This window comes from Saimiri boliviensis, chromosome 1, assembly GCF_048565385.1.
Source record: "Saimiri boliviensis isolate mSaiBol1 chromosome 1, mSaiBol1.pri, whole genome shotgun sequence".
Lineage (NCBI taxonomy): Eukaryota > Metazoa > Chordata > Mammalia > Primates > Cebidae > Saimiri > Saimiri boliviensis.
Window position 1 is genome coordinate 242,942,826 of NC_133449.1, and position 25,955 is coordinate 242,968,780.

At 40.8% G+C, this 25,955-nt stretch overlaps 1 protein-coding gene across 2 annotated transcripts in view; it reads right to left on the minus strand.

Moving 5' to 3' along the window:
* RGS7BP (regulator of G protein signaling 7 binding protein) overlaps positions 1–8,179 on the minus strand; it is a 117,356-nt gene extending 109,177 nt beyond the window's left edge. The window contains exons 1-2 of one of the 2 annotated variants that reach the window (XM_003925802.4): positions 7,354–8,179; positions 6,247–6,413 (exon numbers count right to left, since the gene is read on the minus strand). In XM_003925802.4, the coding sequence (XP_003925851.1) occupies positions 6,247–6,413; positions 7,354–7,518 (332 nt within the window). In that variant the 5' untranslated portion in view covers positions 7,519–8,179. Of the gene's footprint in view, positions 1–6,224; positions 6,414–7,353 lie in introns of both variants that reach the window. The other variant, XM_074385529.1, reaches the window with a different exon arrangement.
* Between the last annotated feature and the right edge of the window lie 17,776 nt (positions 8,180–25,955).

Sequence of the window (25,955 nt, forward strand, 5' to 3'; positions counted from 1 at the left end):
ACACAAGGAAAATGCCCTGTGAAGTGGAAGGCAGAGATGCTTCATCAAACCAAAGTATGAAAGACGGTCAGCAAGCCAGCAGAAGGCAGAGAAGCAGCACGGAGCAGATGCTTCCTCTCAGCCCTCAGAGAGAACCAACCTTGCCGACACCTTGACCTTAAACTTTAAGCCTCCAGAACTGTGAGACAATAAATTTCTTTTGTTTAAGCCACTCCATTTGTGGCACTTTGTTACGACAGCCTTAGCAAACTAATACTGAATTGTTCTTCCATCGTTATCTTTATGGATAGTATATTCTTTTGGTAGAGACATAACTTGCCTTTCACTATTTGACCAGTGAGAGCTAAACATTTTAAAGCAAAACACCTTTAATAGGAAGAGAAAAGAAAAGACAGAGTGGGTGGCCTGGCATGCCTGCCAACCACAGGTTCCTTTTACTAACGGCAGAGGCTGTCACTGCCCACATAAGGCCTCCTCCGCCGCGCGGATTGCAGAAAGCTGAGAGCTGCTTCCATGGTCACCAAGCTCTTCCATACTCTATCACTACATAGCATTGCTGCTGGCTCAGCCAAAGTGTTGAAAGGACTATTACTAAGCTGCAATTCTTTATTCTTCCTTACCTCACTCTCTCACCTCCCAATTTCCTAGCCAACAGAACAGGGGTCGAAAAAGAAACCAACTAGAAGTGCAACTGAAAAAAAAAAAAAAACAGGGCAAAAAAAAAAACCAAATAAAAAAACAAATAAAAATAAAAACAGACTCTACCCCACCCCCGAAAAAAGTCGAGAGGAGAAGGAAGAGAAGGTGAGGAGGAAAGAACATGAGGAAAGAGGAGAAAAGGAGAGAAACATAGGTCTGGTTGGTCAGGAATATCATCGCTGGAGGGAAAAACCTGAAATCTGTGATTATGGACCTCTAGGATGGTCATTACATTACCCTAGAAAGCCAACAGGAAATTAAGATTCTATGTTTGGATCTCTACAAATTATTTCTGGAATTCAATCATCAAACTTCCTGCATGATATTTATTTTTTCATAGCTCAGTTCTGTAAACAAGGTCCACATGATTCTCTATGAATTAATGTAGAATAATGGAATGAGGAAGCCAGGAGATTTAGAAGTCCTTTAATTTAAGACTATAATTTTGACGTGCAGGGAATTTAACAGACTTATCCAATGTCATATAGCCTATACCAGAACTAGGCCAAAAGATTTTGTAAATATTAGTTGGTATATGAATAATCTAGGTTGATTTATATAAAAAATTTCTAAATATAACTACTTTTGAAGCTTCACATCTCCATGTAATTTTTATAGTATCCCAGAACAGGCTTTCTGATAGCCATCTGGGAAACTTCAACCTAGAAAATGTCTCAGAATATAAGAAACCAAGGTAAACAAAGATTTATTCCAGTTCAAGTATTTATTTGGAAGACATTTGACAGATTAACATTTTTTATATAAATGTATCTCAATAATTTGTATTTTTAAATGTCTCATTATATTAACACTAACTTGTGCTTAATAGCATTTACTATATGCTTGCAGTCTCCTAAGTACTTGATCCTCACCATGCCATATACTCCAGTCCCATTATTCATTAACTCCATTTTGCTGTTGAGGAAACTGAGGCAGAGAGGAAGAGACAGTATCTTTGCCCGACTTCATACTACATGTGAATAGCAGCACCGTTAGACTGCCAGTCTGGCCCCAAAGTCTACATACTTAACCACTGTACCAGAGTACCACTCACCACTCTGTGAATCAATTTGCCTACAAATTCACACCTGTCCTTAGCAAGCGGTCTAATCTGATTTAGAATCAGTGCTCTTTCCCATCACACTCTACTGTCTCTCACATTGTCATTCTTAAACAAGATCTGGAGTAAATCCTTCTACATTTTGATTCTCTTGAGCAGCCATTAACCAAAAGCAGCAGTGTGAGAAAGATTCAGTCCAACACAGACACCACAGAAGCACAGAAGCAGAAAAGGAATCCTGACCATCAGCCCCCCAGCCATAGCAGTAATTCCCGAGGTGCGCTGGAGGGTATTGGCTCCTGGGGCCACTCTTATCTTGTGTACTGTACTTGCCTCTCCTCATTCTCTGGTGTGGCTGATGGAATAGGTACTAGACCAGGGAACAGGAGACCCAGGTTACAGTCTTAAAGCAGCCTCTGACTGGTAGTGCCATTGACAGGATGGACATGTGGTCCCTGCTTCACGTACCTAGCTCACTTAACTCTCTCAACTTCCCTGTGAGCGGGCATGACACTAGTTTACAGATGAAGGAATTGTGACTCAGAGAGTTAAGTATTCCATCAAGGTTATAAAAGATGATACTCAGTCCAGGTCTGTCTGACTCTAAAATCTTCACGTATTCTTTGTCAAGTTCCCTTGAAAGTCACTTAAATCCTCTGAATCTCAGACTCCTTAAATATAAAGTACCATGGAGCCCTAGGGATTCTTTGAAGTGTCTCAGAAGTCACTTTGGGTAGGAAGTCCAAAAGGCAGGACCTGGCCCACTCCTTATATGCACGTGGACACACACACCCCCCCCAAGCAGTGCAGAATAATGCCACTGTGGCCATCTTTATAAATGTGGCTTTCTACATTCAGATTGAAGGGAGGATTTACTGCTAAAAACTTTGAGGCCCATTCTTGCAAGTGATCTTTAAGGCCCCTCTTAGCTTTAATGTCTGGGAGAGGATCAGTATTGTAAAGGTATCATAACTTTAGTAAATCAAGCCAGTCAGAGGAGACTTTGTATTCATCTGACTGGGTCGTCCAGAATGCAGATACCTGATGCCTTTGAAAGAAAAGGCTGTGCCTGAACTCTGCTGATATAACCATAATTTGAGAAAGTGTGTTGATTGCATTTGTGAAGATGGCCTTCTGATACAGGGCCAGTTAGAAAAAACAGTCTGTTTTCCTCTCTTGTGAGCTCCACCAATCCTTAAGGGCTTCAGTTGGTCAGGCATGAAAGGTATGCAGCATTAGTGGCTTGTTTAATGCTAACTCCTTGTTTTCCCTCTTCCGCTCTATTTTGCCTCATCTTATTTTTACCCTGTCCACCTTCAATACAGTCTACCTCCTGTGACCCCCAAAGCCAGCTGGCAGACCAGGAAGTGAGGGTCTGTACTGGTAGAAAATACATAAATTCATTTACTCCTTCAAGTCCTGCCTTTCCCACACTTGTATTCCTACACAGAGCAAAGCATTGGTGCTTAAACAATAGCCATGAGGCAGGTGTCTTGATGAATGTGTGGGGAGCCAAGTGTGACTTTTCCTTACCCTATAGCTCATATCCCTTCATTAAAAGCTACATATGTAGAAAATAATGAAGTCGACAAAAAAAGCAAGTGTTAATCATGGTGATGGTGATAATACCTGTCTAAAAAAACAATTATTGAGTTATACTTTATATGCCACACAATTCACTCATCATTAGTGTACAATTCAATGACTTTTAGTAAATAGGCAGTGTTGTACAACCATCACCACAGTGTAATTCTGGAACATTTTCATCATCCCAAAAAGATTCCTCGAGCTCATCTGTCGTCTCTACCTGCTCTCACCTCCAGTCCTAGGTAACCACTAATCTACTTTCTGTCTCTATGGATTTGCTTTTTCTGAGCATTTCACATGAACGGAATCATATGATATGTAGTATTTTCTGACCGGCTTCTTTCAGTTAGCATACTCTTTTTAAGGTTCATTCATATTTTAACATGTATCCTTTATACATAACAACTTTTGAATGACAGCATCATAAAGAGGAAAAAGCACGAGTATCAGAAGCACGCAAACATGGGTAGAATCAAAGCTGTGTCACTTCTTAGCTGTGTGACTTTGGGCAAGTTCCTCAATCTCTCTAGACCTATTTGTAGAATAAGAATAATAATCCCTCCCTCGGCTGAAAGGAAATAGCTGGATTGTGATGACAAATAGTGGGCGCTCAAGAAATTCAGTTCTTCTCTCTAAATTTTGCCAAAACCCTTTGCTTTTCTCATCCCTGCTTCAAACTTTAAAGTGACTCCTACAGCCTCCCTCCCAGCCTTCACATCAAGCTTGAAACAACAGCCCACATAACAAGCCATATCAGAAACGGATTCCGCCGAAGGGAATCACATCTTTCATTAATGGAGTCCAGATGGTGAGGAACTAAAGGGATTTCCTTCCATTATATTGCTGTCATTTTTAAATAAAGAAGTTACATTGCATTTAATTATTATTGTAAGGAGGGAAAGGTGTCAAATTCTATCCTAGAATATTTTATGGAGTAGGCTTTCCTTTTGCAAGGATCTAGTGACACCTTATTTTCCCACTAATTATTATAAAACTGCCCCCATTAACATCAACCCTTAGATAACATGTAAGCATGTAGCAAAGAGCTAAAAACACCATAGTAAATAACATCCACCTCAAGCCAGGTGCCATGGTGCATTCTCATAGTCCTAGCTACTCTGAAGGCTGAGGCAAGTGGATTGCTTGAGTACAAGGGTTTAAGACCACCCAGGGTAACAGACCTAGCACACCTCTCAAAGAAAAAAAAATCCACTGGAAATCCTCCAAACTCAACTTTTAGCCAATAGTTTCAGACCCTTTCTTTCCTGAACCTTTAGAAGACCTTGAATTTCGTGTGTGTAGCAAAATAGACTGAATCGAACTCCTTGTTCATTTCTCCAGCCCACCTTCTCTGATTAGAACATGTTCTCATTTTGAGTCTCAACTCAAAGGGATCCTAAATGCAATCCCATCCTATACTGCAGGACATAAGTTTACAGAGATGCTACTCCTTAGCCCTGAGAGAGAATTTCCTGTCCTAAATCTGCTTTTCCTTCTGAATTATTGTTTCTCTGTACCTTTAAATTTACCAGTGTTCCTTCACATTTCTGATTCCCGCCCCCCCCCCCCCCCCCACTTCTCTCTCCTTGTCTGGGATTTATCACAGTTACATTTCTTCCCCAAACTCCTGAACCACTTAATTCCTCTCCTTTTTGGAGAATTAAGTGGTTCAGTTTTTTGCAGATTTACTTCTTGCTAAGAATAGTATAAGAGTTAAAACAGGAAAGGATAACCTCTCAATATTTTTACCAAATAAAACAGGGTTATAACATATTTTGCTTATCCCTCTCTTCAAGGAGATGATTATAGTGTATCATTTTTCATGAAATAAATGTCTGTGGTCAAATGTAAACTAATTATTAAGAGAGGCAACATATAATAGTCACTATACATATTATTGGAATTAAAGATGGCAAAGAGTGATTCTTTCAAATAGGTAAATTAGATATAATTCCTACAGGTGATCAGTTTGTGACATTATCAGGTGAATGACTGATTTGAACTTCTACTCTGATAAAGTTATACTCACATAGATAAATAGATAAAGGCTATCTCCAGACTGAATCAAGCACTTAAATTAATGTATCAATGTATTTGTATAAGGATTCCTCTGTTTCTTTGCTCTAAGTATTTATCTTGAAAATAGGAACTGTTAACAAAAGCCATGGCTAACTTTTTCCCTCAATATGAAGAGATGAAAGAAGTAGGTAGGGTCCCAAGAGAGAAGTTTTCACATACTGAATTATCTCCTAATATAGGCTTGAAAAACCATAAATCTGATGAAAATAAATAAAAATTTGTGGTACAATGTCAGCTTAGGTTTACTGAGATTTGTGAATTTCCCTAATCTTTAAAAACTGTTCTTACGCTAAAACTTACCCCTTCATATCACCACAGTGAAGAGAGTAATTTATATCCAAGACCTTATTTTAGGGATTTTATTTTAAGCGGTATCATAGGAATTTATCTCATGGTATAAATAGTTTAGTAAATATGGGATTTAGGAAAGATTTTTTTTCTCTACAGCACAGGCCTTTTGTTCAGTAGCAGATGACAAAATAATCTTGAGGTATGATGATTTAACTTAAGTTTGATACCCAACCACCCACCCCAAATCTTATGCTCCAAATTCCAATACGTGGCCAGCATGTTGAAAATTAAGTTTTAAAAAAAATCACTTGATCCATATCTTCTAAATATAGATACATATATACAAGAATCACTCAGCCTTCAAATTATAGCTTGGCCTATAGTTTGTGTATAGCTCTCTAGAGAATTTCGATCTCAAGATTAAAATCTCAAATATGTGGAGATCATCTCTGAGGCCTTGGCTACCATAAAATTCTGTCAGCATCCATGCGTCATGTATATGAATTACCAAATAATGCCGAGTCTCCTACCCTGAGATGGCAGCCAGTTTCTGGTGTGCCTGACGGGCCATTTCACAGCCTTTGGTTCTCGTCTTGTGCATTTCCGCCCGGAGTGAGGGGCAGCTGACCGAGACATCCCCAATAGAAATGACGAACTCTCGGTACAGGGCCACTTGTGTGTTGAACTCTTGGACAAGCTGGAAAAGAAGTGAGGTTTTTTTTTTTTCACCAAACATTTCTCATAAGAAAAGTTTCCTATTTCGGAGTACATAAACGGGGACCTTCACGGACCCCTGAGTCAGTTCCCCAGATCTCCAGCTAAGGAGCCTAGGAATTGTTTAAACCAGAAGGCACCAAGATTTTAAGTCTCTTTGTCAAAGGCAAGTGTTTATTTTCATAGGCAAGCCTGGCCATGGAAGCTCTATTTCCAGACCTGCTTGCCCTCACCCTTCCAGACTCAGTTTCTGAAGAGCAAGAGAGCATATTTGGAGCGCTACCGCGCCACTCCCAGGTCAACAGAAAATGATGCTGGGGTCTCCGGCATAGACGCTCCCCTCTGCTACTGCTAGGATGTGGCTTTTAAGTTGCACGGCGGGAGGGGCGGGGGAGACCACAGGTAGGGTGTAATAGGCAAACCACTATTGGTGGGCCACTGAACCTCTCGGCCAGACGGCCTGACGGCCTGACGGGAAGACCAGCTACAGGCTCTGCGCTGGAACCTTCGACCCCTCCGCAGCGCCCTGTGCGCTGTATTTGGGTTTGTTGCTACTCTCTCTCCAGAAAGCAGAATCCCCACCTCCTCATCCCTCCCTCCCCTGTGAGCGAGCCAGTTCACTGTGTCTTTCGCATCCATCCACCATTCTTCCAGGGGCTAGAGGCACAGCCCACAGGCGCTGATCCCCAAGACCCTTGCTGTGACACTACTCTCTGCAGGGCCCTTACGACCGGGGTGTCACCCCGAATTTAGGGGACTGCAGATTTAAAAATAGTGCATGTGCCACGTGATCGGCATTGAGAAGCTGAGGGTGGGGGAGTGGCTGGCACTCAAGCAAATGATTAACATACAGGACTCCCCCCACCCCCTCTCAAAAAAATAAATAAATAAATAAATAAAAAGAAGGCGCAGTTTTCACCCACCATCTTGCAGTCGTCCAGGGCTCGTTGGGTTTTGTGGGCGCTCTCGGAGCCGCTGCCCCTGCGCTCCCAGTCTCCGCTCTGCAGCGGGGGCTTGCTGATCTGGAAGATCGAGGAGCGGGTGGACCGGCTGGGGCGCTTTTTGCGCCCATTCGGTGCAGAACTCATGCATACACATCCACCAAGCCGAAGCCGCTGGTGCAGTGCGCCCCGGCGCGGGCGGCCCGGTCGTTGCCCTGCGCGCCGCCGCCAAGCACCCGGAGCCCGGACCTGAGGCGCGCAGCTCACAGTGCTGGGGCTGGCTGCGCGGGTCGGTAACCTTCAGCTTGAAGGAGAGCCGGGGAAGCGCTGGCTGTGCCTTGCAGCATCGCTTCCACTAGCAGCGAGGAAGGGGCGCGATCAAGTTCTGCTCAGCAGCATTGCCGACCCTGTCCCGGGAGCTGGGCGCTGGCGCGGGCTCGCTCTGCCTTCCTCTCGGCATGGATCTCAAGGCTGGGCGAGAAGGAACGCGCCGCCCGGCGGTTCTGAGTTTCCATTCAGGTGGGGGAGCAGCTTTCAAAGCCTGCGCTGCAAGGTGGGGGGCGGAAAGGGGTGTCGCTCTTGCTTCAGTGTCTTCCCGCAGCGGCGCTCGGTTCGTCTTTCCCCTCCCTCCACTGTCGCCAGGCCTGGAAGGACTGGCCGTCCCCAAAGCAAGCAATTGGCTCTAATCGGCTGCCTTGATCCCTCGTCTCTAAGGGCTCGTCTGTTTGAAGATCCCAGACGAATCTGTGGCGGGACTGGCAGACGCAGAGAATCGGTCCGGCTGACGTTGTTCACGGGCCCGCACATTGATAGGACGGGAATACTAATGTGATCTGTCCATGCAACCCCCTTCCCCCTCCACACTTTATGCACTTATCCAATCAAATCCCCGGGAACATCAATTGCAATATTACTTCATCTGCTCTATTATTAGAAACTAAAAGTGTCATCAGAGTGGAGCACATGCCACATGCTGGGACCTAAACATGGATTTCAAATAAACCAGTTTGGGCTTGAGGCCCTCATCATCTGAGATTGAGACTGTCTGGGGCCGCAGGAGAGAGTGAGGTTTTGCTCCAATTGGAAGATCTCTTGATAACCTAAAAGAAAAGCTTTGTTTCCCTGACTTGTTTTTGTTTTTATTTTGTCTTTGTTCATGGAGGGGGAAGGAGAGCCAGTGAGGCAGAATGCACAGAGGCATTCACTCAGATTGGCCCTCATCCCCATCCCATTTCAACTAGTAAAGCTCTTGGTCTTGAATTCCAGGGTCTCAGGACCCAGCTCCTAGAGTTCTTTCCAGAGACTTGAACAAATAAGAGCCAAGATGTCTCCCTGGACACTCAAAATGATCTTCTCATTTATGGGATATCAGTAACCCAGAAGCCAACAGAGGTGGCCCAGAAAAGTGGGGATGATGCCTGTATGGAAAAGGAGTGGGGATGAGGCCCTCAGCCATTTAAATACACCCTTCCCACTGACATCCTCCTAAGGTTCTTCTGGGAGGAAGAAAGAGTGTTGTGGGCATTCAACTCTAATGCTTTAAGGATGCTTGTTCTCCTGAATGATTTGTTTGGAGAGGGAGATAAAGGGGTCTGCCATACGAAAAACTAGCTATGTATTAGTAAGTCTAATAAGTACAGATCAGAGGTTCCTGGTCAGTCTGTTAAAGGGATACGGAAAGCGTATAGAAACAGAAAGCCAGAAATAGCCAGGAAGGCTAATATCCTAAGGAGGGTGGCTATACATTTTTTCTTTACAAGGCGAGTAAACATAATTAGGTGCTATAATAAAAGAATTATTTGGTCTTTGTCCTCAGTTCCTGGTGCAGAACTCCTAAAACCCTTGGAAATTGCCTGAGTTATTAGGATAAGTCATCTTGTCACCAGAAAGACCGAGGCTTGATTAGATGCTTGCAACTTTCACTCTCATCCCCAACCTCAGGGGAAAAGAGAGGAGCTAGTGACAATGGCCAATTATTTAATCAATCATGCCTACATAAAGAAACCTCTGTAAAACTCCTAAGTAACAATGGAGTTTGGGGAGCTTCTGGGTTGTGGAAGACATCTAGGTGCTGGAAGGGTGGTACACCAGGAAAGAGCATGGAAGTTCCATGTCTTTCCCATACCTTGCCCTATGTTTCTCTTCCAGTTGGCTGCTCCTGAGTTGGCTCATTCAGAATAGATTGGTAATAGAGGGTAAAGCTCTTTACTGAGTGCTGTCAGGCTAGTGAATTACCAAACCTGAGAAGGAGGTTGTAGGAACCCCTGAATTTGTAGCCAAGTTTGACAGAAGAGTTGGTAACCTGTGGATCCCATACTTGTAACTGGCCTCTGAGGTGAGGGCAGTCTTGTGGGACTGAGCCCTTTAGGCTGTAAATCTGGTGTTAACTCTGGTTAGTGCCAGAAATGAATTAGTGCCAGAAATGAATTATAGGCCACCTAATTGGTGTCAGAGAGATGGAGAAGTGCTTTTGGAAAAGACATCGTTTTTTAGGGGGAGGAAAAAACTCTAACAGGTGGATAACTGAGTGGATATTTGGCTGCATTTTTTCTTTTTTCCTGAGACAGGGTCTTGCTCCATCACCCAGTTTGGAATTTAGTGGCACCAACACAGCTCACTGCAGCCTCAACTTCCCGGGCTCAGGTGATCCTCCCACCTCTGCCTCCCAAGCAGTTGGGACTACAGGCACATGTCACCACCCCAGCTAATATTTTGTAAAGACAGAATTTCACCATGTTGCCCAGGCTAGCAACATGAGCTGAGCTCAAGTGATCCATACTTTCCAAAGTGCTGGGACCACAGGTGTGAGCCACTACACTTGATCAGAACTTCACACAAGCTTGAGAGTCAGTTTTCCCTATCAAAGACTAGAGGAAGGAGGCATCAGCCCTTACCCCCAGACCTTGGTGTGCTGCTATCCTTCAGGTGTTTAGATGGTCCAGAGACTAAGAGAAAGGGCTCTTCTGCCTGCTGAATCTCTCCAAATATAAGAAAATAACAGGTTAGTGCTTAGTCAGCTCCCTGACTCTTTTTCTTTCCTACAGTCTCAAATTCCTTCCTCCCTTCCTTCCTTCCTTTCTCCCTCCCTCCCTCCCTCCCTCTCTCCCTTCCTTCCTTCCTTCCTTCCTTCCTTCCTTCCTCCCTCACTCCCTCTCTCCCTTCTTTCCTTCCTTCCTCTCTGTCTCTTTCTTTTGTTCATTTGTTCATTTTATAGATTCTTAACTCTGTTTCGCAGGCTGGAGCGCAGCCTTCTGAGTAGCCCTACAGACATATCTTAGTTGGCTGTTCCTGGGCTGTATTCTTTACAATAGACTGGTAATAGTAAGTAAATCTCTTTCCTGAGTGCTGTGTCATTCTAGTGAATTATCAAATCTGAGAAGGAGGTAGACATCCCTTCCTGCAATCTGAGCTAGTGGACCATAGGCATGTGCTACCATGCCTGGCTAACTTTTATATTTTTAGTAGAGAGGGGGTTTCACAATGTTGGCCAGGCTGGTCTGAAACTCCTGACCTCAGGTGTTCTGCCTGCCTCAGCCTCCCAAAGTGCTGGGATTACAGGCATGAGCCACCAGGCCCAGCCCCAGTTTTCTTTCTACTTCATGTGTGTAAAGAGAGAAGCGGAGAAATACATCAGGTGCCTGGGGGTTCGTGAGGGGTGAGGATGCTTAGGATGATGAGGAGGAAGATAACAGAGAGGCTGAGGGGCTTTAAAGAAGGATGGATAATATTCATTTGTAGGTGATTCAAGTCCTGTGTTATAAACCCCTTTCATTATCACCAGCTTATCCTTGCACCCTCCCCACAACTTTCAAGAAAAGTCTGCCATAACCCATTGTTGGTGGTGCTTTGGAGAATTAAGGGAAAAGGGAATATCTTTTACATGTGTGTGAACATGGGTTGGAGAGAATAAGACACTGGAGATCAATCTGCTGGAAATCTTTTCCCACGGTTCTGTTGCTTCTTCCCCTTTTCCTGCTTGGAAATAGCCACTTCTACCAGATTTGAGCATCTCAAAGCTACTGAATAGTAGGTTTCTACTCCAGTTACAACCATCTGGTTTCTAACCCCCACCTCACTTCTTCTGCCTAGAGACAATTTAACAAATTTAAAGAAAAAAAGGCAATATAATTGCACTGCCCTGTTTCTATGCCATATTTCTTGCAGGAGCTGGGGGGCAGGGAGCAGGGGATGGAATAAATAGGTCAAATGCAATGCCATATCTGAAGGACTACTGACTTAGGAACCTGCTGGGGGATTAAGCGGAAATTGTCACTCATAGCTGCCCCTTGGCCTTCCCTGATACACAGCCCAAGCCATTTTCCTGAGAAGGGAGAAAAATAGCATCAATCTCAGAGCTGTCTCTCCCAGCCAGCGACAAATGCTGTAATCAGAATAGCAGCAGGCAGGCTTAGTTTCCTAACCTTCCCCCACATTCAAAACTGCATGAATTTACATTCCTGAGGCTGTCTGACTGCCAAGCAGAAGGGTAAAGTGTAGTTGGAAATCTCAACAACAGGCACATTTTCTGGTTACCCAGATCTGATTTTGGGACATGTCTGATCTTTGGTTCCCTATAGGTATGTGGCTTTGACAAGAGTTACATTCTAGATTCACTCCAATATAAGACATAGCTTATATTTTGAGTTCTCTCTGTGATAGTTTTGAGAATTCATTTTGATTTGCAATTTTAAAAAAAGAATATCAGTTTAGAATAAATATGAGCAATTGCTGAGTTTCTTCAAATTGGTTCTGTAGGGAACCATAGTGGGACCCAGAAAGGAGCACCTCATAATGAATTGGCCTCTCATGAAAGGTGATACTAGGAGGCAGGTTTCATCTGGAACTAACATTCAGAGAAGTGAAAAAAAAGTTGGGGGGCCTTATCTGAGCGAGTCTGTGATAGAGGCAGAGAAAAATACATTAAGATTCCAAGTTCCAGAAGCTAGGGAGATGTGAAGGGCATGATTGAGTTATTTTTTTGTTCGGGTCAAATGATAAGAGATTAAGTTATTTTGAATAATTTAGTGAATAAACTATCTAACTGATGGTTTCTTTCTGCTAAAAGCAGGAGAGGGTGCAATGTATTGAGAACATTTATTTATTAATTTCATGAATATTTTTGAGTATTCCTATGAAGGGCAGATCCAGGTTGTGTTGGTCTTGAAGCTTATACAATTTAGGAGCCCCTCTTTATGACAAGGAACACAAAAATTTAAATACAAAAATGAGGTACATCATCTTGGAAGGAAGGAGCTTATGCAAGTGAGGTTCCCTGAAGTTTAGGCTTCATTAAATTCACGGTAAATTTCAATCTTGGAATGTTTCTTGTATGCATAATGGGCATCTAGTGTTTTGCTTGCTTAGTTTTTATTCTCCCTTTTCTAATGATAGCACCTTAAATTTCCTATGAGAAATCAGTCCTCTTTCGATTTTTGTCCACATGGCTCAGTGTGTAGGCATATGATTCAAGACTGATCAATATGAATACTGCATCTCAGTGGCCACAATGACTGGTTTAATAATGGTTATGAAATCTAAGCTGGACCAATGAACTTTAGCATTGGGACTTTTGCTGGAACTATTAGGTTGAAATATATGAAACTGCCATGATTCAACCATTTTGACCTACATAAATAGCAATTTTATATGTTTCAACCTAATATTTAGTTTTTTTTTTCTTTCTGTTGGGTTGGTGGACTGGTAAGATGCAAGCTGGAATTTCTGGTGGTTACTTTTGCTATTTCTGGTCAACAAACGACCTAAGATCTAACCTTGAGGATCAGAATGGAGAGATGGAGAGATATTGATTCTTAATTATATTATGTGAGTTTGTAGACCCATCCCTGCCTTAAGTCAAACTACACCTGCAATTTCAGTTAGGTGGACCAAAAAATTTCTTTTCAAATTAAGTCAGGTTTATTTGGATTACTATCACTTGCAACCAAAAGAGTCTTGATTAAAATAATGTGTAAAGAATAATTGTGAAAAAGTATAAGATACATTAAATCAATACATCTAATACTTATTAAATGTTTACTATGAGCAAGGTACTACATTAATGACAAAAGAAATATAATAAGAGTAAATATATGATTCTTCTTTTTAAGGCACTTACACTTGGGAGATACAATATGCAGACAAGAAACCACTAAGAACAATAAAATATGTGATAGTGTTACTTTCTGCTATATATAAATACTGCAGGAATTTACAGATGGGATGAATATCTGTATGCTGAGGTCATTAGAAAAGGCTAAATGATAGAGATGGAACCTGAGATAGGTATTAATGTATATGTATGTAGGATCAGGATAGATAGAAGAGTGTGGGACAGCTTTTCAGTCGTTGGCTAAGAGCATGAGTGAAGGAGAAAAGAGTAGAGGGCATCAAGAGTTGGACCTGAATTGAAGATAAGGAGAGGCCATTGTGAAAGTGTTGTGGGTGAGGCCACAGAAGTAGAAAAAATGATCTGATTCCTTTGGCTTAGGAAAGGAAGAAGGACAGTATGTTAGCAGCAGAGGAAACCTAAAAATTTTCTTTGGATGACAACAATGTACATGATTTGAGGCTGCATTGGGAGTAGATACACCCACAGGACTCATCTGATGTCCACTATTGACTTCCTACAGCTTTGCAGAAGTGAACTTGGAGGCTAAACTCCAGTGTAGTGAGAAAATGCTGATGCAAGTTATGGGTAGAGTGGAAGTTAGTGGTAGCTAAGAATGGCATGGTTAACATTACTTAGAGCTTTTAGAGCAAAACAGAGGAGTTTGATTTTGATGCTGGTTTGGGATAGAACATTGGCAAAAGAGGACCATTGCCATTTCTTAAGTGAACTAATGAGGCAAGTGATGTTTTAAGAAAACTGATTTGGCAGTGATATGTACAATGCATTGGAATGAAGAGAGTGAATCCATCTACTGAACTATTATAATCCAAGTGGAAGAGGAACCTGTCTGTGCTGGGAGGAGAGTCAGAATCAGGGAGAAATTTCAGAGGGTTTTAGGGTCAGAGCATTATCTCAACACAGGACTGACTGGAAAAAAAGTCTAATCTGTCTAAGGTAAAAAGCAACAGGTATTTTAATTTCCCGTGGAAATAACAAAACTCATTGACAATTGTCCCTGAAATTTGTATTTAGTCCTGGCTCCATAGAGTCTTGCCTGATGTGTACCCAGTATGTATACCCATTAGTCAAATCCGCCAGCCTACTTTGTCTGTGAATTCTACTGAGACCTCTAACCCATTTGACTAGACCTCTTTCTAGCCAATCACAGCTCTGGCCTAAACCTAACCTGCAGTATAACTATATCCAGACGCTAGTCAGCCCCTGCTTTGCTGACCCTGTTTCCTTCTGCTGGCCTCACCAACTCTGTCTGCAGTGGCTACTTTTCCAGTAAAACTTGGTTCCTTTAAGGACACTTCTGGGCCTGCCAAGTATGCTGAAACACACGTTGAAAGAACACTGCGGTGGACAGGATGTGTCTGCAGAACCAGTTCCTTAACTTTCCTTTGACCCATCTGTGCCCTGGCTTATTTCTGGCCATTCCATTTCCCTTCTACCTCCGCTCTATTCTCTGTGTCCTCTTTGCACTTTCTCTCTCTCTTATAACCACACAATTAATGCATGTATATAGTTTCCTTATTTTAAAACAACTGAATTGCAGATAAGGATGCAGTTCTTGAGCACCAATCCAGCCTCAGTACTCTCCTGCCTCCCCTAAAAGAATCTTTCTTATAGGTTTTCTGTGTAGATTTTTCATTTTGTAATTGTATACTTATACCTTCCTGAAAAAAACATGTATTTTTGGTATTGTTTATGCATGTGTGTGTTTTTATAGAAATCATACATTGTATGTCCTTCTACAATATGTTTTTTTTTTTTCTTTTGAGACAGAGTCTCATTCTGTCACTCAGGCTGGAATGCAGTGGCATGATCATGGTTCACCACAGACTTCATCTCCCAGACTCAAGTGATTCTCCCACCTCAGCCTTTTCAGTAGCTGGGACCATGGTGCACACCACCATGCTTGGCTAATTTTTTTGTATTTTTGATAGAGATGGGGTTTCACTCTGTTGCCCAAGCTGGTCTTGAACTCCCGAGCTCAAGTGATCTGCCCGCTTCAGTCTCCCAAAGTGCTGGGATTACAGGTGTGAGCCACAGTCACCGGGCAATTTTTCTTTCTACTTAACACTAAATCTTTGGAGAGGCTTCTATATTAGTAGACATCTACCTCAATCCTGTCCTTCTGCATGATATTCTAGAATAATAGAGATATCATAGCTTACTAAACCATTCCCCAGTCGGGACATTGAGATTTCCAATGTTTTAGTATTATTAACAAGACTGCAATGAAATTCTTAAGCATACTCTTTTCTTTCTTTTTTTAATTCACAACATGAATAATGGAAGCACTGTGGTTTGTAACATGCTCTTTTCTTCATATGAGAGTATATACAACATTTCATAAGTGTATGTAAAGAAGTGAAATTGCTGGGTCATAGAGTATGTGCATTTACATTTTTAAGAAGCACTCTGAAATTTCTTTCCAATATGGTTGTATCAGACTACATGCGTGCTGGCTATTTATGAAAGTACCTGTTTTTCCACACACTGGCCAGTTGAAAGGCCAGTTCAACATCATTAAGCTTTTGAATTTGTTCCAACTTGATTTTTCTATTTCAATGCCGTATTCTTATCTCTCAGCCTTCTAATTCCTCTTCCCAGGCTTTCACTGATTTTGGTTTAGCAGAGAATCTCTATGGGATCACACTTGATAATGCTTCCATCCACCTCCCTCCAACCTACCCCCACACTCATACACTACCCTTCCACCCACTCTGACTCTCAAACTCCTGCTCACATCAGTAACCTTGAGTGGATGGAACCCACTGCTGAAAGAGTAAAAGATGAATTTGAATTTCCTAATCTGAGAAATTACAAAAATGGAGCTTTCTCTGACAGAATTGGACAACTGAAAATATTAGATTAGGTGACAGGTTGGGGCTAGCGATGTAAATCGAGAAGTCAGAAACAAAAAGTGGTCAAGTACGTCTTTTTTATTTTTATTTTATTTTATTTTATTTTTTTTTGCACGGTGGCTCATGCCTGTAATCCAAGCACTTTGGAGGCCAAGGCGGGCAGATCACCTGAGGTTGGGAGTTCAAGACCAGCCTGACCAACATGGTGAAAACCCATCTTAAAAAAAAAAAAAAATTAAGTACATCTTAAGCATGACTGTGTTTCCAGAAAGGACTAGTACAGAGAGGAAGAAAGGCAGAGGGTGAGGATAAAGTCCTGAGGCATGTCAACAGATCAGCGGTAGAATGAGATAACGAGCCTGTGGAGACTCGGAGAGGGGACTGCCAAAAAGACAGGAAGAATCCACTGAATACAGTGACCCAGAAGCAAAGGGCAGAGTCACTTTCAAGGAGTGAGCTGTATTTGCCCCAGAGCTATCAAGGAGAGGAGGATTTAGAAAAATATCTTTTGGAAAGAAGGGGTCATTGTGGAAAATTGTGTATTTATAATAAAAGAAGCAAAACCCAAATTAGAAGTGAGCAATGAGGGTGCAAAGTGGAAGCAGGCAGAGATCACAAGTATAAGAGCAAGAAGGGGACAGACAGATACCCACAAATGGCAGGTTCTGATCAGTGCATGTTTATTTTTTGAAAGGACATGTTTGAAAAAGAAGGAAAGAACCAGTAGATAAGCAAAGATAGACATTGCTTTAATAAGGCATAATTATAGGAAATACAATGTCAGCTGAGAAAAGAAAGAAGTGGTCCAATGTACAAATGAATGGAAGTCTACTGATTTTTTTTATTTTTTAAAATTTTTATTTTTGCAAATGAGACATTGTGGACAGCCTTCCCAGGAGACACTAGTAGGAATTCAGTGCTGTTGGTCTCAGTTTAACACCGACAATAAAATCTAGGTTTAAAGTGTCTAGGTCCTTAGAATACTAGGTCCTTAGATTATTAAGAAAATAATCAGTTGAACAAACATGGGCTACAAAATAACAGCATCAGCTGGCACTGGGGATTAAGGCATTAGAACTCTCGAGTTTTCTAATTTTTGAAATTCTGACGCATCAGAGGGTGCTGAGGGAAATTCAGTCTTCTGCTAAGGAGTTTGTGTTTTTTCTGAGGTTGGTTCTGAAAGAACATTCTGCAACTCCTCTCAATAATCTGTTCTAGCATCCAACAAGTCAGGACATTCATATATATATATATATATATATATATATATATATATATATATATTTCAAATTTCTCCTTGGAGCAATTTAATTCCATTTTCTTCGTGAATAAGGGAAATAAATAGCATGTGTTGCCAGACTTCAAGTAAGACAGATAACTAAAAAATAAAAATTACGTTTTCAAAATGATGGTGTAGGTAAGTTTTTACCCCTGATAGAAACGGAGAGAGAACTAGGTTGGAAAGAGAATAACTCCAAGGTGTGGAGAATCTAGGGTTTCTCTTCCCAAAGGGAATTGGAGAATAAGAGGGCTCTCCTAAGGGGCGGACAGGTGGAAGTTTTAGCATCAGATTATGATGGATACCAGTCCCTTCTCTTTGGCTCATTCTGTCCCATCTCCGTTTCTGTGGAATTTGGAAGGACTTATCTGATTGTCTCTGTTCTGGTAGTCTGGCAGAAGTAGGGTGTGTCTGAATTCCAGTTTGGCAGCAAATGCAGCTGCAGTACCCTGGCTCGTTCAAAACTGCAAATGCAGAGTCCACCACAACCTCTACTGATTTGTTACATGACCATAGGTAAAATGAGGCCACTATCCTCTTTACATTAACTCTTGTATCCTTACAGATTCATATCCAGGTCTCCTTTCAGGTTTTTTCCTTCCAGGCAAAAGTAATTTAATTCCTTCACCCTTCTTGAAAGACATACACAATCATTTTTATTATTTTAAAATAACTGAAAGTAACCTCTAAAATAAGATCTCTAATAATAACCTGATTGAAGTAAAAGTACCTTTATTGTATCATGATATTATGTCTAACTAATACATTGGGGCTCCAACTACTACTTCTAAAGTTAAACAACCAAGCTAATAATCTGTATTAACTTTGAGGTATAAATGACAGACATGATTCTTTATATGACAATACCAGCAAAAGAAATGATTTAAAATGAGCCTTCATTTTTATATATTTTTATTTTTTAACTTTTACTCAAATGTTTATGGCAGAATTGTTCATAGTATACAAAAGGTAGAAAAGACTTGAATATAAATAATCTGATGTTAAATAGGTAATATGTGGTATAACCATACAACAGAATAAAATTTAGCCACAAGAAAGAATTAAATATTGATATATGCTACAACATGGATGGATGTTGAAAACATTAAGTTAAGTGAAAGAAGCCAGACACAAAATATCACATATTATATAATTCTATTTAAATGTAATGACCAGAATAGGTAAATCAGTAGAGATGAAAAGTAGATTGGTGTTTACTTAGGGCTGGGGAAGACAGGGGATAAGGGAATGATAGCCAAAGGGGACAGAATTTCCTTTCGAGGTGAAGAATATGTTCTAAAGTTGACTGTGAAGACAACTGAACATATCTGTGAATATACTAAAAACCACTGAATTGTACATTTTAAATGGATGAATTGTAAGATATGCAAATTCTATCTCAATAAAGCTGTTTTAATAAGTGTATGAGTATCAAACATATACTTGATGTAGCCAGGCACTATAGCAGACGCTGACATAAAATCCAGGTCAAATCTGTAAACTGAGTATCTCTTTTGTTTTGTAAATGATTCTTCAACTTTTGGAAAATTAAGAAAAACTGTAAGGAAGAAAAGAGATATTATCTAAAATATGCAGTTGATAGTCACTATGTATATTTTAATGCATTTTCTGGTTTTTGCATTCAGAAACCTTTTAATTTATCCAATATTAGTCTTGACATCTTAAAAGACATTTATGTAACAAACTGTTAAATGTTTACCAACCAACATAAGGAATAAGGCATCAATAGAAGAAAACAGCATCAATGTGAATAATTATCCTGAGAATAATCAGAGGTATGCAAGATGTATGAGGATGCTCACCACAGCATAACCCCTAATGGCAAAACAAGAGAAATACATTTAACAAAACTATCTCAGAGAAGGTATTTTTAAAAATCTTTATGAATGTAAACAAGAAGAGTATAAAAAAGTAAAAGTCTTTTTCTTTTGAGACGGGATCTCATTCCATCGCCCAGGCTGGAGTGCAGTGGCACCATCATGGCTCACTGCAGCCTTGATCTCCTGTGTTCAAGTGACCCTCCCACCTCAGGCTTCTGAGTAGCTGGGACTACAGGCGCAGGCCACCACATCCTGCTATTTTTGTATTTTTTTTAGAGATGGGGTTTTGCCATGTTGCCCAGGATAGTCTGGAACTCCTAGGCTCCAGTGATCTGCTCACCTTGGCCTCCTGAAGTGCTGGAATTATAGACATGAACCACCATGCCCAGTCATAGCTCATTTTTAAAGTTTTCCATAGTAATGAGAGACTTTTATGAACGTATGGTCTTTTGATGCTTCGACAACTTATATTTGTAAGTCTTATGGCCTTTTGCTTTGGTTTACTTTTTTTACATATTGATTTACAAGATCTCTGCCTCTATTAAGGATAGTAACCCTTCTGCCAGATATAGTGTAAGTATTTTTCCAGTTTTGACATTTTTCTTTTCTGTTGTTTATAACATTTTTGAAGACATAGAAATTAGCTTTTTTTCCAGTAGCCAAATATACTATTCTTATTTTTTAGGTTCCTTTGATTGTTCTTAGTAGAATGGTTTTCATCTGAAAATAAATTATTTATTATACATTATTCTAGTTTTTCATACTGGCATTCAAACTTTTCACAATGCTGTATTAAGTAAAATTTGCATAAATCATAACTGCCTAAAGCAGTAACTGCTTATATTTAAAAAAATAAGCTCTTCAACCCATTTATAATTTAATTTAGAAGATGATGTGAAGTAAAGTTCTTATTTGATTTTTTTCCAACATTCATTTAAAAATCTCTCTCTTCCAAAGAATTAGCATTTCTTTTATCTTCTATTAAGCTCGTAGGTATTCTAGCATGTAACTTAAGATTGTCTCTTCTATTCCATGATATTTTAATTGCTATATAATGCCATAATGTTTTAACTATAGTACTATATATGTCAAATACATTATAATGATGTACTTCTGTTGTGGGGATGGCAATGCTTGATTTGTCTAATGGAATTTAGAATTGCTTTTAAAATCATAATTCCAAACTGTGTAAAATGTATGAATTAATGTGGAACTAGTTAAAATTCTGGCAATATACAATCTCTTCAGCTAAATATATAGTTGTCTTTCCACTCATTCTTTTAAAAATATTTCTCAGTTAAAGTTTGCTGATCTGTTTTTAGTTTCTGTCTAATGTTATAATAAAAAGTTTGGGGCATATAAAAAAGTTGAAAAAATTTTATAGTAAGTACTGTAAAGATTCTATCATTAATAGTTTAATTTCTTTATCACATACCTTTCCATCTATCCATCCATCAATTCATCTTGAGTTTTTTATACACTTTAAATTACATACATATATCAGTACATATCCCCTTAAATATTTCAGAATGCATATTTTTAATTAATTTTTTATTGCAGTAAAAATTTAATATACAGGACAAATTTTACCATCTTAACTATTTTAAGGTGTACAATTCTGTGGCATTAGGTACATTCAAAATGTTGTGCACCCATCACCACTATCCATTTCCAGAACATTTCTATCATTCCAAGTAGAAACTCTGTACCCATTAAATAACTCCTCATTCCTTCCTCCCCTAGCCCTGGTAACCCATATTCTACTTTGTGTTATTATGAATATGTCCACTGTAGGTACCTCGCATAAGTGGAATCATATAATATTACTCAACGGTGGTTTTTATTAAGTTTTTGCTCATTTAAAAAGTCATGGCCGGGCACGGTGGCTCATGGCTATAATCCCAGCACTTTGGGAGGCCAAGGCGGGTGGATCATGAAGTCAGGAGATTGAGACCATCCTGGCTAACAAAGTGAAACCCCATCTCTACAGAGATTGGTGGGTTGAATGCTGGTTCTGTTTTAAGTTCTCCAAGAAATTTCTTTTGTATTTTGTAAAAATGCAAAAAATTAGCCAGGCGTAGTAGCGGGCGCCTGCAGTCCCAGCTACTTGGGAGGCTGAGGCAGGAGAATTGCTGTAACCCAGGAGCAGTGGTTGCAGTGAGCCTAGATCATGCCACTGCATGCCAGCCTAGGCTACAGAGTGAGACTCTGTCTCCAAAAATAAAAACAGTAATAAAAAAAATTGTGCCTTTGCTATGTGCTTAGATTTATGGTAGGCTTACATGAGAGGCATAGGATGTGACCTCAGAGAATGTATAATTTAAATGTTTCATATTCAGTTATGTATTTTTTCTTTTGTTTTAGTGTCAGGGGTACACATGCAGGTTTGTTATATAGGTAAATTGTGTGTCATGGGGGTTTGGTGCATAGATTATTTCATTACCCAGCTAATAAGTGTAGTATCCAGTAGGTAGTTGTTGTTGTTGTTTTTTTTTGTTTGTTCGTTTGTTTGTTTTTTATCTTCACCCTCCTCTCCACCTTTACCCTCAAGTCAGGTCAAGTGTCTGTTGTTCTTTTCTTTGTGTCCATGTATACTCAATGTTAAGCTCCCATTTCTAAGTGAGAATATGCAGTATTTGGTCTGTTCCTGCATTAGTTCACTTAAGATAATGGCCTCCAGCCTCATCCATGTTGCTGCAAAGGATATGATCTTGTTCCTTTCCATGGCTGCAGAGTATTCCATGGTATATATGTACCACATTTTCTTTATTCAGTCTACCATTGATGGGCATTTAGGTTGATTCCATGTCTTTGCTACATGTGAATAGGGCTACAATGAACATACGTGTGCATGTGTCTTTATGAAAGAACAATTTGTACTCCTTTGGGCCTAACGATGGGATTGCTAGGTTGAATGCTGGTTCTGTTTTACATTCTCTGAGATATCACCAAACTGTTTTCCATAGTTGCTGAACTAATTTACACTCCCACCAACAGCATATAAGTATTCCGTTTTCTTCACAACCTTGCTGACATCTGCTATTTTTTGACTTTATAATAAGAGCCATTCTGACTGGTGGGAGATGGTATCTTACTGTGGTTTGGTTTGCATTTTCCTAATAATTTATGTTATCGAATGTTTTTCATATCCTTGTTGGCTGCATGTATGTCTTCTTTTGAGAAGTGTTCATGTCCTTTGCCCACTTTTTATTAGGATTGTTTGGTTTTTCTGCTTTTTAAGTTCCTTATAGGTTCTAGATATTAGACCTTTGTCAGATGCACAGTTTGCAAATATCTTCTCCCATTCAGTAGGTTGTCTAAGGTTAATATTAACATGTGCAAACTTGGTTCTGTCATTGTGTTGTTAGCTGGTTATTATGCAGACTTTGTTGTGTAGTTGCATTATAGTGTCAATGGTCTATGTACTTAAGTGTGTTTTTGTGGTGACTGGTAAAGGTTTTTGTTTATGTATTTAACACTCCCTTGAGGATCTCTTGTAAGGCAGGTCTTGTGGTAATAAATTCCCTTAGCAATTGCTTGTCTGAAAAGGATCTTATCTCTCCTTCAATTATGAAACTTAGTTTGGCTGGATATGAAACTCTTGGGAGTTTCTTTTCTTTAAGAATGTGAATACTGACCCACAACCTCTTCTGGTTTGTAGGATTTCTGCTGAAAGGTCTGCTGTTAGCCTAATGGGATTGCCTTTTTAGGTGACCTGGCTCTACTCTATAGCTGCCTTTAGTATTCTTTCTTTCATGTTAACCTTGAAGAATATGATGACTATATGTCTTGGGGTTGGTCATCTTGTATGATATCTCACAGGGTTTCTTTGCATCTCCTGAATTTGAATGTTGGTCTCTCTAGTGAGTCTATGGAAATTTTTGTGGCCGATATTCTCAAATATGATTTCCGAGTTGCTTGCTTTCTCTCCCTTTCTTTCAAGGACCTCAGTGAGTTGTAGATTTGATCTCTTTACATAATCCCATATTTCATTAAGGTTTTGTTATTCTTTTCTTAAAAATTTTTGTCTGATTAAGTTAATGTGGAGGACCAGTCTTCAAGCTCTGAGATGCTTTCATCGGCATGGTCTTTTCTGCTGTTAGTGCTTTTGATTGTACTATGAAATTCTTGTAGTGTTTTTCAGCTCTATCAGATAAGTGTGGTTCTTTTTTTTAAAGTGGCTATTTCATCTTTCTGCTCCTGTATCAATTGATTATATTCCTTAGATTTCTTGGATTGAGTTTCCACTTTTTCCTGAATCTTGATCTTTGTTCCTATTCATATTCTGAATTTTGCGTCTGTCATTTCAGCCATTTTAGCCTGCTTACGAACCATTGCTTTGATTATTTGGAGGTAAGAACACAGTCTGTCTCTTTGAGTTGCTAGAGTTCTTGCACTAGTTCTTTCTCATCCATGTGGGCTGATATTCCTTTAGTCTTGAAGTTCTTGTCTTTTGGATGGGTGTTTTTGTTTCTATCTTCTTTAATGTCCTTAGGGGTTTGATTGTGGTGTAAGGCCGTTCAGTCAACTGACTTTGACCCTGGAAGATTTCAGGGGTCCAAAGCTAAGTTCAGCATTACTGGGCTGCATATCTAACTCTTGGGGTCTGGTACCAGACCCCCAGCTTTGATCTCTGGCCCCTCAAAGTTAGGAACCTATTTTTCTGGCAGGACTGAGGTGTTCTCTTCCACTGAGCACAGCACTCTAATGAGAGATGCTGGCCAAAGCATTCTTTAGGGGCAGTGGTAGCAAAATCTGTACTTGCTCATGAATGCCAGCCCCTACAGCCATGCGGTGGGGTGCACACACATCAGCTGGGGTGGAGAACCAGCAGAAGCAAGGCAGTGGTGCCTATGTGCATTTGTGCCTGTGGCAGTGGTGTGGTGCCAGCAGGGTCAGGGTACAAGCATCTGTGCTTGCACTAGTGCCATCAGCAGTGGCAGTGGCATGAAGGGCTGCCCATGCCTCAGTGGGGGTGGGACACTGGCAGGGATAGTCAGGGTTGTGGGGTGTGCTCACTCTGATGGCAGTGGGGTAGTGGGGTGCTTGTGCACACATTTACTTTTTGGAGCGTGGAGGTAAGGTACTCCTGTGCACATGCTGACAAAGTGGTAGTGATATGGTTTAGCTGTATCCTTACCCAAATCTCACCCTGAATTGTAATAATCCTCATGTGTTAGGGGCAGGTCCAGGTGGAGATAATTTAATCATGGGGCTGGTTTCCCACATATTGTTCTCATATTAGTGAATAAGTCTCATGAGATCTGATGGTTTTGAAAATGGGAGTTCTCCTGCACAAGCTCTCTTGCCTGTCCTCATGTAAGATAAGACTTTGCTCCTCCTTTGCCTTCCACCATGATAGTGAGGCCTCCCCAGCCATGTGGAACTGTGAGTCCATTAAACCTCTTTCCTTTATAAATTACTCAGTCTTGGGTATGTCTTTATTAACAGCATGAGAACAGACTAATACAGCACATGCCCTATGGGCCAGAACACGTCTGGGGAGGCTGTGGTGGGGTGAGACTGAGGGTAGGCTGTGTTTGTCAGCAGAAGGCCATCTGCTGGAGGTCTCTAATGGTTAGGTGTGGTCTCCTGGCAAAAGAGATATGATGCAGGCCCCCAGGAAACACTGTGATTGGGCATCTGAGGCTGCGCTGCAAGTGGGCATGGCCAGGCTGGGAACCTAGAAGAGGCTGGTAGACAGAGGGTTGCTCAGATCAGACTGGCCCTGCCTCATAGGCAAGGCTGCCCTGTTCTGTCCAGGTCTGAGAGTCATCCAAAGGCTAAAGCCACCTACAAGATCTTGGCAAGCCTTGGGGAAGGGGCATCGCTGGCTGTGTTCCACTGCAGCCATTCCCATGCCAAACTCTCTGGGCTCCACACAGGCTGGAGTCCTGCGCCTGCCACCACTCCAAGCAGCTTTGCTTACCAGCTCAAGTGGTGGTTGTGGGATCTCCTGTGGCTAGGATTCCGGAGGTCCATAACCATGGTGGGTCACTCCTTAACTGTTCCACTTACCCCTTCCCCAGGAGTTTCTGGTGGCCAGGGGTGGATCCTGGTGCTCAGAAGCCCCATGCAGGGTTCCCAGATTTCTCTTTTTTTAGTTTAGCATCTGTGTCCTCCCTCCATCCACTCTCAATGCCTTTTCTCTGAAGATCTCCTCAAAGTGTTCCAGTCTTCCCAATGTCCCATTCTTTCATTGGGAGATATTCCTCCTAGCTGCATCTAGTTAGTCATCTTGACTCCTTCTAAAATAAGCTTTTAGAACTGGCCTAAAAAGAGATATAAATAGATAAGACAGAAATAAAAATTGATTAATACAGAAATTTCAGAAGGAAAGGGCTTTATCATAACTTAATTTTTTTCGTGTGCATTTACAGGAGCTAATAACTCCTTTTCATAAATCGAATCTTTCTTATTACTCCAAAGTTATAACTGCAATAAAATTAGGGAAAAGTTATTGGATAAGTAGATTGGGAAAT